General features: G+C 43.3%; 1 protein-coding gene across 1 annotated transcript in view; it reads left to right on the plus strand.

Annotated features, from left to right (window-relative positions):
* The window catches only part of FBXO41 (F-box protein 41), a 155,401-nt gene extending 150,662 nt beyond the window's left edge, over positions 1-4,739 (plus strand). Inside the window, exon 13 of the mRNA XM_075584279.1 lies at positions 2,493-4,739. Coding sequence (XP_075440394.1) covers positions 2,493-2,555 — 63 coding nt within the window. The 3' untranslated portion in view covers positions 2,556-4,739. The remainder of the gene's footprint in view (positions 1-2,492) is intronic.
* Positions 4,740-14,384: the final 9,645 nt, after the last annotated feature.

The raw sequence follows: 14,384 nt of genomic DNA on the forward strand, positions 1-14,384 counted from the left end.
CTACAATCCCTCCTACAGCACAATACCTACACCCCCCCCCTGCAGCACAATACCTACAATCCCCCCTACAGCACAATACCTACACCCCCCCTGCAGCACAATACCTACAATCACCCCCCTACAGCACAATACCCCCTGCCCTACAGCACAATACCTACAATCATCCCCCTACAGCACAATACCTACAATCCTCCCTACAGCACAATACCTACAATCATCCCCCTACAGCACAATACCTACAATCACACCCCTACAGCACAATACCTACAATCACCCCCCTACAGCACAATACCTACAATCCTCCCTACAGCACAATACCCCACAACCCCCCTCACCTACAGTACAATACTCCACAATCCCCCCTCCCCTACAGCACAATACCCCACAACCCCCCTCCCCTACAGTACAATACCCCACAATCCCCCCTCCCCTACAGCGCAATACTCCACAACCCCCCTCCCCTACCGTACAATACCCCACAATCCCCCCCCTACAGCGCAATACCCCACATCCCCCTCCCCTACAACGCAATACCCCACATCCCCCCTCCCCTACAACGCAATACCCCACATCCCCCCTCCCCTACAGCACAATACCCCACAACCTCCCCCCCCCACAAAAAAATAAATCCATATTACCACATTTTGTTAATGCACAAAATATTTTACCTTCTGGGAGAGGCCTTGGGTGTCCTGCGGATCCCGCGCTCCCATTTCGGAGGTTGCGCTGACGGTGGAGGAGGGAGGTGTGGCCCAGGATAACGGCAGGCAACCTCTGGGGAGAGTTGGGACTCGGCCACTCCCCGCCGGGCCCCCGCAGTCACTGTGACAATTGTCCCGGTTCTCCCGCCTGGTTATCAGCCCCTCCGCATTGCGTGACGTCACTCGGAAAGCGAGGGGACCATACCGGGGCGTAACCCCCCCAAAAAAAGCACTGGATATGATTGGGTAAAATGAAGTCTGCTACATCTCTGTATACTTTATACAAAATAGAAGGTGGGATCCCGCACTCAAAAAGATCAATATCAGAAGAAGAATAAGTCATTTAGTGAATATCTGCCCAATAGCGCGCACTGTGCGACGTGTAGCAACAGAACACGTACTAAGTCAGAGCTCAGAAACTAAGGGCAGTGGTGGAATAGTGACGTGTGCAGCAGTGATACAAGGATAAGCGACACTTCTTTCTGAGAACAAAGGGATTAAAGAGCGGTGAGAGGTGAGGGCGGGTAACACTGGGACAGCCAGCGCAAAACCTCCTAATAACAACAACTAAAACAGTATACAAACAACAAAACAGGGGGGGGGGGCAATGTTTCAGGGGGTAACGTTTCGGGGGGGGGGAACCCCTTTCTGTAGGCCCCTTCCCAACATTTCTGTGTAACCGTTGGGCTTCCCTTTTATAGCTCGCCTGGACGGGTACCCTTTTATATGTTACCAATACACAGGAGCAGTAGCGCAGAATAATCCGGCAGGAGAATCTAGAGCAGAACAGCGCCCGCAGCCACATCCATGGTGGGATCCGATCTGCAGGAACCGCAGGCTACTTTATCTGTGTGCTACTGTGCAGATATTCAGCAGATATTCAGCAGATATTCAGCAGATATTCAGCACCTGGCGTACTCTTATTCTGAGATTGCGTTACATCTTTTTGAGTGTCGGCTCCCAGCTTCTCTTGTCTAGAATTGATTTTGAGGGATACAGAGGTTCCTCTGGGTTCCCGGCACCTATACGTAATTCTTGCCTCTCTGTTAGGAGGGCTGATTCTTATCATTGGTTACAGCTCTGAATACTTTGTTGGGTTTTATTCGGGAGGATCTTAAGATTTTGGCAGCACAACTATAAGTCACCTATCCCATAGGTTTTCCACTTTTAAGATCCGCGGCACCCTTTAAGAACTCACCCCCGTATTCTTTGCACATAACAGTACTATTGCTGTGGTATATTTTTTCTAAATACCTTCTGCAAGAAATAATAAAAAAAAACATCCATAAAAGTGATCTGTTGTAGCTTGTTTCAGTTTGGGCGTTTCCCTACGGCACTTAGGTTAAAACAAACCTCGCCACCTGGTTTATATGGTGCCAATGCAACATCTGCTGGTCCAAAGTGTCCACCGGGGTAAGTATGAGGTAGTCCTTTCCCAGGACATTCTCTGCCCACCCAAAATTAAGTCAATTAAAAAGAAAGTCACCCGTCGTTTATTGTGATTTATTTTAGTTTATTTATATTTCTTTGCACGTTGTTATTATTATTATTATTATTTTCAAATATTTATTTTTTATCTCCAATATTTTCATTTATTTCATTTGGGGTATTTTGGATATTTTGGAGCATGAGCTTGGTTTTCTATTGAGTCGTCCAAAGAACGTGCAAGAAACACTCTAAGGTTTGGGCTAAAGTACCACACATTGATAACAGACATTATGCATCTGTACTGGGGCTGCATGACGGATTCATTTGAGCGTGGGTTGAAAACGCATGTTTCTTGTGTTTCAGGCGCTGAGGAAGAGACCTGGGTTTTCCAAGATCTTACATATTAAGGTGGAAGAAGGCTGCTAACCCCGTTTTGTATCAGACAGACTCTTCTTTGTGAACCTGAGGTCTCCTGAAGACTCCCAATACCCAGAGTTAACTGTGCAGTATCCCCATGGGACGTGCCACCACCAATACCTGTTGCCAAATATACGTATACTTTACAAGAGTGTGTCTGGAAGGCCTTCATGGCAAGCAGTGTTATTGAGAACAAGAAGGACTTGGAATCAAACAAGCCTCTGATGGACCTCTTCTTCAAAGTTGGCTGGTCAACTAGAACACCAAACTTCAGGGTTCCTTATCTTGTTTTTTTTGCTGTTGATGTTCTCTGTGAATTTATCACTGTAGCCAAGAAACACGGACCCCTCTCTTGAAAACTGGTCCAGATGTAGCATTTCAAGGATATCCGAGGCACTTTGCAAAAAAAAATATGAATGTCTGTGTGAAGCCTATTATTTGTGTTTGTGTCCAGTGAGATATACACAGAAATCTGTATATAAATATATATATCAATATTTTAAATATAAATATATATACTACTATTTAAAATAAAAAGAAGATGAAAAAAATACATCAGCGGAAACCAGCAGGTTTTTCCAATTAAATTATGTTCAGAGTATTATATACAGCAGCTGCTTCTCGTGTTAAGCATAAGGAACAGAGCCATCTAGTAATGGGACCCTGTTCCTGGGAAGATAATCAAACGTCTCTACTCACTGTGTGAAGTTCCCTCGTGACAAAGTAACGGTCTTGGATGCGGCAAGAAAAGATACCTGCAATCCACTCAATCAACATATCACACTAGAGTGGTGAAGAGACCCTGTGGGAAAGTGAAGATGAAGGGGAAAACCCACCAGTATGTAAATCATCCGTCTCCGATGTGCTACTAACCTCGAACTGCTGGGCGAACCATTTTGGAGCATGCATCTAAAACACTCTTGTCCAGCTTTGGACCCAGATGAAGATAGCTCCACAGACACCAGGTGCTACATGGGACACTGTCTCTTCTACATACCACTTCTTTTTTTTACCAGCCTTCTTTCGTTGATTTGCACCATTGATCATGGATGGAAGGTGACGCGGTCTCTTTCGACGGCTGTACAATGTGTGTTCTTCTGAACAAGGAAAGATGCTCTCTGGTTTCGCTGAATGATATCTTTTTTACGGAGGACATGGAAACAGCATCCCTAGAAGGTTTTGCAAAAACGCACTTTATGGGGACCGACGGTAGAAAAGAACTTGTGGGTCGTATCGTTGTATGTAGAAGCATTAGGGCCTGCAATTGGAATCCAGGGTCTCGCACTTGTATGTCTCATCTTCTGTAATCGTCTTCTCTCCTCAAGTCTATTCCTTACATGGAAAGTTAATCATATTGTCCAGGAATAGGAGTGTCTAAGTGTATTAATGCAGAGGTGCGTAATGTAGGTAGGATTGCGTCTGGCTCTATAGATCAGATAGAGTGCAGTGAGATAGCATATACTGGAAGAATACTGTGGCACTTTAGAGAACTACCAGGGCAAAACAACAGCACACTGCTAACCTCACAATTGCTCTCCCTAGGTAATAGAGTATTTATTTTGCTTATTTAAGATTGACAGACTGGGTTAGAAGAACTGCATTTGATGCTTTGGCGTTGGGCAACCAGGTATCTGTTGTTGATTGCAATATTTTTGCTGCAACCCCTTACATCAGTACTTTGGAATTGAATTAAGGGGGGGTCTGCATACAAGCAGAGGGGGTACACATGCATAGTATAGGCTGGCATCCCAATTTATCTAGGAAACAATAAATAAGACAAACCCCTCTTTCCTGAAGCCGGCTGCCCAATGCATATCAAGCTGTACTGTTTGTATTACAAATATTTGTCATACTCGGTACCTCTAGCCACAGAGTGAATTGTATGCTTCGTGGTAACCGTCTCCTGCACGCCAAGCTGGGTGCATTCTGCAGATATATTATCTTATTTATCTCATGACATCCGATAACTATTGGTCAGACACAACGTGAGTTATTTATTACACCGTGATAGTGCCGATCGGGGTAATATTGCATGAAAACTCATTGGATATGGAACTAATAGAAGTTTCTGTGCGATTGAGCCCCCGATTGGCAGCATGGCAGTTTAATGAATAACTCCTGATGTGCTTTGATATATACTGAAGAGTACAGGATAGTTGTATCCAAAGATGAATTGGTAAAGAGTTATGGATACTCGTGTGATGTCAGATTCACTCATTGCAGGGTCAAAGGGGATCTCTAAGAAATAAATTTGTGATTTTAATGTGGTTTTTCAACAGCCGCAAATGTCAAAAAAATTTATCAAGATCCCAAACGTGCAGAAAAAAATCCATCTCCAGTGAGGGACGTCACGGCGTTTACTTGCGTTATTCATCCCCTACTTGATCATTTGCCAAGAAATTGCTGCGTTTTTTTTAAGCGTAGGCTCAAAGGGATACGTTAACTAAGGAACTCGGCTAATTCAGGGGCACCCAATCTATTCCCTGTGCCCTTACATGGTTTGGTTTCTGGGAGGTTAACTCTGATCCCCCTATAAGTAGAGGGTTTTCGGAGTAACCGTTTTGTGTTTAACTAAATTGGTTGGGGAAACAGAGGCACCACCATGTTTAAATCCATTCATGACCCAAGGAAAGCTAGTCCCAACCCTACAGTTACGTAAATATATAGAGAATATATTCTGCGTACACTACGAGGATCGCGCAGATTTCATGACATTAGGGGTTAACTCGGGGGTCCTCCACTTAAGCACCCCCCCAACTGGTCAGGTTTTAAGGATATCCCAGCTTCAATCAGCTGGCTCAATCAGTGGCTCAGCATCCAACTCAGCCACCGATTGAGCCTCCTGTGCTGAAGCAGGAATATCCTGACAACCTGACCTGTTCGGGCGTCTCGAGGACTGGAGTTGTGAACCCCCTGAGTTTACCCATTCACACCCCGAAGGTCCTGCCATTCCTCTGTGGCCGCAAAGGTTTCAAAGTATCTGTATTATCAGTTAATGTTTCTAGCGAGGGGGGGTTCCCAGCGATGGTTTTACCATCGTTCATGGTATGAGTCTGCTCTGTTATATGCTAGTATTATTGCTGGTGTTATTCCAATGGATTAGTAGGGCCAACGGTACACGTGTCATTATTATCCTGCTATTGCCTTAGCTGGTCAACTCCAGTATTATTTAAAGAAGTCGTCCACTATACAGTATATTGCTGGAAAGCAACATAACTGCTTACAGAAGATGATATGGTTTCTATAAGGTGCTTTAGGATTATATAAGGGATGCGTGGGTCATAGTATATATAGGAGGAGAGGTATGTGGCATAGTGAATAATATTATTATTTATTTTTTTATAGAGCCTATGAATCACTTTACATTAGGTGGTAAACAACAATTTTAACACACAATGAGAGAATGGGACACCGGTAGAAAGGGACCGCTGTTCCAAAGAGCTTACACTCTAATGGTTTCATGTGTTGGGGGTAAATGATATATCAGCCGAAGAGTCCACTCAGGACGATTTGCGCTTAAAACCCATATTGAAGTTACATAGTAGATGAGGTTGAAAAAACACATGTGCATCGAGTTCAACCTATGGTAAATTTAGACGACAGATACTTTATCCTATATCCGTGCTTACAGTATATTGACCCAGAGGAAGGTAAACAAAAAACCCCAGTGAAATATCATCTAATGATATGTCATAAGGGGAAAATAAAGTCTTTGAGGATTTGTGAAAATAGCCCCATGGACCACTACTGCAGTTATAGAATAAGGCCAATAGTCTAAATACATGAGCTTGCGGGTTCAGTTCACTTACACCAGTGTTTCCCAAGAGGTCACGTTTGAAGGATATCCCTGTTGGGGGTTCTTGAGGGCTGGGTCGGGAACCACTGACACTGTTTCAGTGGAGACCTTGATTAATAGAACGTTCCAACCTCCTTGTTATTCCGGCACTAACAATTAAATTGCAATGTTCTCCGGGATATTATTGTGCAGAGATACAGTGTATAACAAGGCTTGAGTTATGGAGAAGGAGTTCTCTAGTGGTAGCAGCACAGCCTTTTGAAGTGAGAGACCCCAGTTGGGTCCAATCACATATTTATGACTTTAGCAAGCCCCTTTATCTCTGTTTGCCCCCTGGCTGTGAATGGGTTACTCTGAGGCTTGTCTGTACGATCTGCAACATCTAAGGCTATGAAGAATCCCTAATATAACAAGAAAAGTGTACCATCCAAAGATACAGTAGCTAGTGCAATTACTGGGGCCCTTTTTGTTCTGCTAGCTGTGTCCACATAGGCAGATACAAAGTACTTCCGCATTATACACTATCATGGGAGACCAGGTTATTTACACCTTTTTACCGGGATCATTCATTGAGCAAACAAGGTAATTAAATAAATTGCTTACACACACAATGGAACACAAAATACAGACAAAAAGACACACTTACTTTGGGACTAGGGTTGGAAACTAGACTGTCCTAGGTGCAGGGAACTCTATGGGAGAGTTTTACCCTGACCGGGACTTAGCCCGGAATCTCCTGGAACCCAAGTCGGCATAAAATTCCATACGCCACCGCTACATTCTCTTCTGAGAACTTGGTCCCTCCTGACCGTGAGTTAGTCCAAATCTCCTGGAACACAAATCGGCACGAAATCCCAGCCGCGACCGCTACGTTTGATTCTGAGAACTTGGGCTTGCGTGTACTGACTGATCTGTGTGCTTGATTTGAAGTGCTGGTTGTTTCAAGTGTGTGCAGTTAGAAACAGAAGTAAAGGGAAGTGCTGTGTATACTAGCAGGGGTGGTTGTTTTTGGGGAGTGTGCAGTGGGTTAATTTATATCTAAAGTGTGTTGTAATTGAAGACTGAAGCTTTTTTTCCCTTTCTCCTGAGGCAGAGTGGGTGTGGTTAGTTAATTGGCTGGCCTAACACACCTGCAGAGGGTGAGTGAGGTTAGTTCATTGATAACCTAACACACCTGGTGGGTGTCCCTATTTAAACAGAGGCTTCTAACGAATCCTGAGCTTATGTGTACTGACTGATCTGTGTGCTTGATTTGAAGTGCTGGTTTTTTCAAGTGTGTGCAGTTAGAAACAAAAGCAGTTTGAACAAGGAGGCGGTTAAACAAGGTATAGTATATTGAAGTACAGTTTACTGTTAGTACTTATAAACTTCATAGTTGCTAGGATGAGCAGGGTTGAAAATGCCACTCAATGCACATCTTGCCACATGTATGTGCACTTGGAGCAGCTGTTCCAAGGAGCATACCGCTGTGAGAAGTGTGAGCGGGTGGTCTCTTTAGAGTTAGAGATTGCTGATCTGAAGAGGCATCTTGCAATATTGAGGGACAGTGGCAATCTTGAAAGGGGTTTAGAGCAGGCCCTTGCTTCGACTAGTGGTGCAGATGGTGGCGCTGTTAGTGAGGAGCAGGTAGGTAGCTTGGTTGCTGTTAGTGAGGAGCAGGTAGGTAGCTGGGTGACAGAAGGGGAAGCAGGGGCAATAGGGAGAGGCAGGTCATTTCTGAGCTGACCCACCCCAATAGATTTGCCATGTTGAGTGAAGATATTGGGAATGTCGGGGCAGAAATGGCAAGGCTGGGGGAGACTAATTCCTCTAGCAGCCAGAGGAATAGTTCCTCCAGCACAGTGGGGACTCAGGATGCTCAGATACAAAGAAAGATAGTGGTGGTAGGGGACTCCATTAATAGGAAGATAGATAGGGCAATCTGTTGCCATGACCGCATGAACCGAACAGTTTGTTGTCTCCCGGGTGCTCAGGGTTCGGCACATTGCGGATCATGTAGACAGATTGTTGGGGGGGCTGGGATTGACCCGGCGGTCTTGGTACATGTTGGCACCAATGACAAAGTTAGAGAAAGATGGAGGGTCCTAAAAAATGATTACAGGGATCTAGGCCAAAAGCTTAAGGCAAGGACCTCCAAGGTAGTATTTTCTGAAATACTACCAGTGCCATGCGCTACCGCAGGGAGACAGTCAGAGACCAGGGAGGTTAATGGATGGCTAAGAAAGTGGTGCAGGAAGGAGGGGTTTGGGTTTTTAGAGCACTGGGACTCCTTTTCTGAGAGGTGCCATCTATATTCTAGGGACGGATTGCACCTCAATGAAGAGGGATCTTCTGTGCTAGGGGGGAGAATGCTAAAAAGGTTGGAGGAGATTTTAAACTAGGATGGAGGGGGGAGGGGAATGAAACAGATAATGAACTAAATGGACTAGAGGAGGATACAAGGGGGTATGGAGGTAGAATGGGGGCAAGTGCGAGTTTGACAAGCAGCGAGACACCCATAGTAATTACAGATAATACTAGAAAACTTCTAAAGACTAAACCAAGTGGGTGCAGAAAGGAAGTAGCAGATAAGATAATAGTACAGGCTGAACAAAAACTTAAATGCATGCTTGCTAATGCAAGACGCCTGACAGATAAAATGGGGGAACTTGAATTAATAGCTGCAAGGGAGCCGTATGATATCATAGGCATTACTGAAACATGGTGGGATGAAACTCATGACTGGGCAGTTAATTTAGAGGGTTATTCCCTTTTTCGGAAGGATCGAACAAATAGAAGGGGAGGTGGACTATGTTTATATGTTAAACCGGATCTAAAACCTATTATAAGGGATGATGTTTATGAAGGGAATGATGAAAATGTAGAGACTTTGTGGATAGAAATTAGCAGTGGAGGTAAAAGTATAAAGAAAATGTTTGTGGGAATATGCTATAAACCACCAAATATCTGTGAGATTGAGGAAGCTAAAATACTTTTGCAAATGGAGAAAGCATCAAAACTGGGTCATGTTTGCATAATGGGGGATTTTAATTATCCAGACATAGACTGGGGCAATGAGATTAGCATTACAACAAAAGGAACAGGTTTTTGGGGGTGCTTAAAGACAATTATATGACTCAAATTATTGAGGAACCAACCAGGAGAGGGGCGGTACTGGATTTGGTCATGTCAAACAATGTAGAAGTAATAACAAATATTCAAGTCCTGGAACATTTTGGGTAACAGTGACCATAACATGGTCTAATTTGAAATAAATTATCAAAAAAAACAGATTACTTGGGTTCAACAAAGACCTTAAACTTTAGAAAGGCAGATTTTCATAAACTGAGGTCTAATCTACAAGTAATACACTGGGATGATGTTTTTGCAGGGAAAAATGTAGAAGATAAATGGGCAGTCTTTAAAACATTGTTAGAAAAGCACACTTATCAGTGTATACCCTTGGGTAATAAGTATAAAAGAAATAAGTCAAAACCAATGTGGCTAAATATACAGGTAGGGGAGGAAATGGACAAGAAGAGGAAGGCGTTTAGATTCTTTAAGTCAGAAGGGACGGAGACATCGTATCAGAATTATAAGGAATGTAACAAAAATTGCAAAAGGGCAATCAAATTAGCAAAAATGGATAATGAAAAAAGGATTGCAATAGAAAGTATGGTCAACCCTAAAGTTCTTTAAGTACCTTAATAACAAAAAAATGAGTAAAGAAAATATTGGACCCTTTTAGTGTGAGATGGGTAGGCAGATTATTGGAGATAAGGAAAAAGCAGAGGTATTAAACAAATTCTTTGCCTCTTTGTTTACCAGGGAAGAATCAAGTTCAATAGTAGTGCCGCAGGAGGAAGCCACAACCTCCATATTAATGAACAATTGGTTAACTGAGGAAGAAGTTCATAAGCGACGTGAAAAAATTTAAGTAAATAAGGCACCTGGCCCCGATGGCATACATCCAAGACTTCTCAAGGAGTTAAGCTCAGTAATAGCCAAACCATTACATTTAATATTCAAGGACTCCATTTCCACAGGCTCAGTACCACAAGATTGGCGTAAAGCAGATGTGGTGCCTATATTTAAAAAGGGAGCTAGATCACAACCGGGGAATTACAGACCTGTAAGCCTGACTTCAATAGTGGGGTAAGTTCTTGAAGGTTTAATACAGGATAATATTCAGGAATACCTAATGGAAAATAAATTATTAGTAATAGTCAGCATGAATTTATGAAGGATAGATCATGCCAAACTAACCTTATTTGTTTCTTTGAGGAGGTAAGTAGGAATTTGGACCAGGGTAATGCAGTTGATGTGGTCTACTTAGATTTTGCAAAGGTTTTTGATACGGTTTCACACAAGAGGTTGGTGTACAAAATAAAGCAAATTGGACTCAGTAATAATATATGCACCTGGATTGAAAACTGGTTAAAGGACAGACAACAGAGGGTTGTCATAAATGGAACTTTTTCAGGTTGGGCTAAAGTCGTGAGTGGAGTACCTCAGGGATCAGTACTGGGACCCCTGCTTTTTAACTTGTTTATTAATGACCTTGAGGTTGGCATCGAGAGCAAAGTCTCCATCTTTGCTGATGATACTAAATTGTGTAAGGTAATAGAATCAGAGCAGGATGTAATTTCTCTTCAGAAGGACTTGGAGAGACTGGAAACGTGGGCAGGTAAATGGCAGATGAGGTTTAATACAGATAAATGTAAGGTTATGCATTTGGGATGCAAGAATAAAAAGGCGAATTACAAATTAAATGGGGATAAATTGGGGGAATCCTTGATGGAGAAGGATTTAGGAGTGCTTGTAGACAGCAGGCTTAGCAATAGTGCCCAATGTCATGCAGTAGCTGCAAAGGCAAACAAGATCTTATCTTGCATCAAACGGGCAATGGATGGAAGGGAAGTAAACATAATTATGCCCCTTTACAAAGCATTAGTAAGACTTCACCTTGAATATGGAGTACAATTTTGGGCACCAATCCCAAGAAAAGACATTACGTAACTATAGAGAGTGCAGAGAAGAGCCACCAAATGAATAAAGGGGATGGACAATTTAATTTATGAGGAGAGGCTAGCTAAATTAGATTTATTTACATTAGAAAAGAGGCGTCTAAGAGGGGATATGATAACTATATACAAATATATTCGGGGACAATACAAGGAGCTTTCAAAAGAACTATTCATCCCACGGGCAGTACAAAGGACTCGGGGCATCCCTTAAGGCTGGAGGAAAGGAGATTTCACCAGCAACAAAGGAAGGGTTCTTTACAGTAAGGTCAGTTAAAATGTGGAATTCATTACCCATGGAGACTGTGATGGCAGACACAATAGATTTGTTCATAAAAAGGTTGGACATCTTTTTTGATGGGAAAGGTATACAGGGATATACCAAATAAGTAAACATGGGAAAGATGTTGATCCAGGGATTAATCCGATTGCAATTCTTGGAGTTAGGAAGGAATTTATTTTTCCCCTTATGAGATATCATTGGATGATATGACACTGGGGTTTTTGTTTGCCTTCCTCTGGATCAATAAGTAAGTGTAGATATAGGATAAAGTATCTGTTGCATAAATTTAGCATAGGTTGAACTTGATGGACGTATGTCTTTTTTCAACCTCATCTACTATGTAACTACTATATGTAACTATGTAAAAATGCTAGTCTCTGGCAGGCAGGCTTTTCAGGCTTGAAATCGAAGCCGGTTGCTTTGCTATTACAAACAAAGCATCTTTGAAAAGCCGGCCCGCGCTCTTTCTGCTCAGACTGAATGGGAACACACAATCTGATTGGCTCAGGGCTTCTTATAGTATTCTCTGCTTCATTCATAAGATAGAAGCAGAGTGGACAGCCAATCAGCACGTGGGAACTTTCCCAAGCAGCCAATCGGTGCTGAGACGGTTAGAAAAGCCGGGTCAGCGGGAAATTTGAAACAGCTAAGGGGCATGTGCAAGCCTGCCACATACCCCCCCAGCCACCCCAATGCCACCCTCTGGACAGGCTCCACCAGGTCTGGCAGAGCAAGTGGCATCCCGGAGGACTGCCATTGATCTCTGGACTTAGTACTCCACCTTTCCCCACTGACCAAATGCTGTTCACACCTCTGGGCATCCTCTGGCTGCTTTGAACTCCGATGTCCAGCAGACATACCGGCGCCTATGGGTTTGCACTGGCTGCCTGTTTGGGCATAGGTTCCGAATGGTTAAACACATTAAAACTATATTAAAGTATATTTGAATACACTCTGAGTTTCTGGGTACAAGGAACAGAAAAGAAAACATATTGTAGTTTTATTTCTGTCTGCCTTATTCCCCACACACTTAACCTTGGACTCAGTCTGGACTCTAAGAGTTTCAGAATTGCTCTCCCTTTGCCTTGATGTGTGTACCCCGATGATTGAGAATTATCTCCAGGAAACTCCTGGTAGTCACTTGAAGGTCCCCAACACAGCAGGGAGGTATAACCCAAGCTCTGCCCAGGACCAACACGAATCAGATCCTTAGCCACATGCTTATTGGTGGCAAGCCAATGAATGGCACTGCATCCTCCCAGTTCCCAGAAGATGGGATCGGGGCGGACAAGCGGTTTTGTATGATGTTTGGGAAACGGGGAGGTACGGATGGACCCAAACAAAAATCAGTGAGATTTCTGGACCAAATAGTGGTATTGTCATGGAAAAGTTCTCATGTTTAATCAGTGAGACAGCACAGAAATGTATTCGATGCTGGCGCTACAAATCAGTGAAATACAGATAATAAGCGCAAGTTGACGCATCTGATGGAGTCTTTAAGTGTTTCCTTGCTATATATTTACAGAAACGGTTTATCGCAACGTAAAAGTCATGATAAAGGAAATAACACATTTCCTTCATACCTCAATTGAAAATTCCAGCCCCCAAATCAGCTGCGGTTAACGGAGCAGTAAAAAGCACAGGTCCTGTTCATGTGCCGGCTAGGAAGATGGTACCAAAAAACACCATATTTTCCCCCGGTTGTTGACACAAGGGACGAATTAGCACAGAGGGGGGGAGGGGGTGTGATCAAACACTTAAAAAAAATAATGAAATACAAAGCACATACTTTAGAGCAGGGACGGCCAACTCCAGTCCTCAAGGGCCACCAACAGGCCAGATATCCACGATATCCCTGCTTCAGCACAGATGGCAGTCTGACTAAGTCACCTGTGCTGAATCAGGGATATCCTGAAAACCCGACTTGTTGGTGACCCTTGGGGACGGGAGTTGCCCAACCTGTCTTAGAGGAACCTCCACATGCCACGTACGTACGTACGTACGATGTGTTTAGGTGAACGTTCTGTTTTAGATGAGTAGATATTTTTTTTAGACAAAGCATGAAATGCAGAAATATAGAGGCTGAGCTATCAACCCGAACAGCTATAAAATGCTACAATCATATTTAACGTAGCGATCCTTGTAAATGTATGGGACTTACGCCCTTGTGCAGCTGAGACACTGGGTGGGGTTATTGTTAAAGTCTGTTTATTTTAAAGGTGCAATGTGAAGAAGAAAAAAAGTCAGTATTCTTAGTAACTGTATCATACCGTGTGGCAGCAACGGAGACGCTTTCTCTGGGAGAAAATTGTAGCCATATTTTATACATCCCACCCTCCCAAACAAAAAAACCTGTTACAAAGAAACATTTCTGGAGCATAATATAAAGATAAGCAAGAATCAGTGCAGAGCATGTGAAGTTGGCCTCAACAAATACATTTTTTTTTAAATGTATTTATTTTTAAATAAAGTTAGAGGATGGCACCCTTCGAATCAGCCATGTCAGATACCCACTACCAAGGCAGCCATGTTTAATGCGTTCAGTATCACAAATGCCAGATTCACCGCTGACCCATCTGCCTTCTGCGTCTCCTGGAGCAGCACAAATCCGCCCGAGTTCCTGGTGTAGCCACATGAAATAAGCAAGAGGGAACGGGTTTGCACGGTCGTTTGAGAAGTAGAAGCCAGGATCCGCAGGGAATCCTAATGTACTTCAGCCAGCGAGGGGAATACATGACGTTATAAAGCCAAGATGG

Source organism: Ascaphus truei, unplaced genomic scaffold (genome assembly GCF_040206685.1).
Source record: "Ascaphus truei isolate aAscTru1 unplaced genomic scaffold, aAscTru1.hap1 HAP1_SCAFFOLD_525, whole genome shotgun sequence".
NCBI classification, from domain to species: domain Eukaryota; kingdom Metazoa; phylum Chordata; class Amphibia; order Anura; family Ascaphidae; genus Ascaphus; species Ascaphus truei.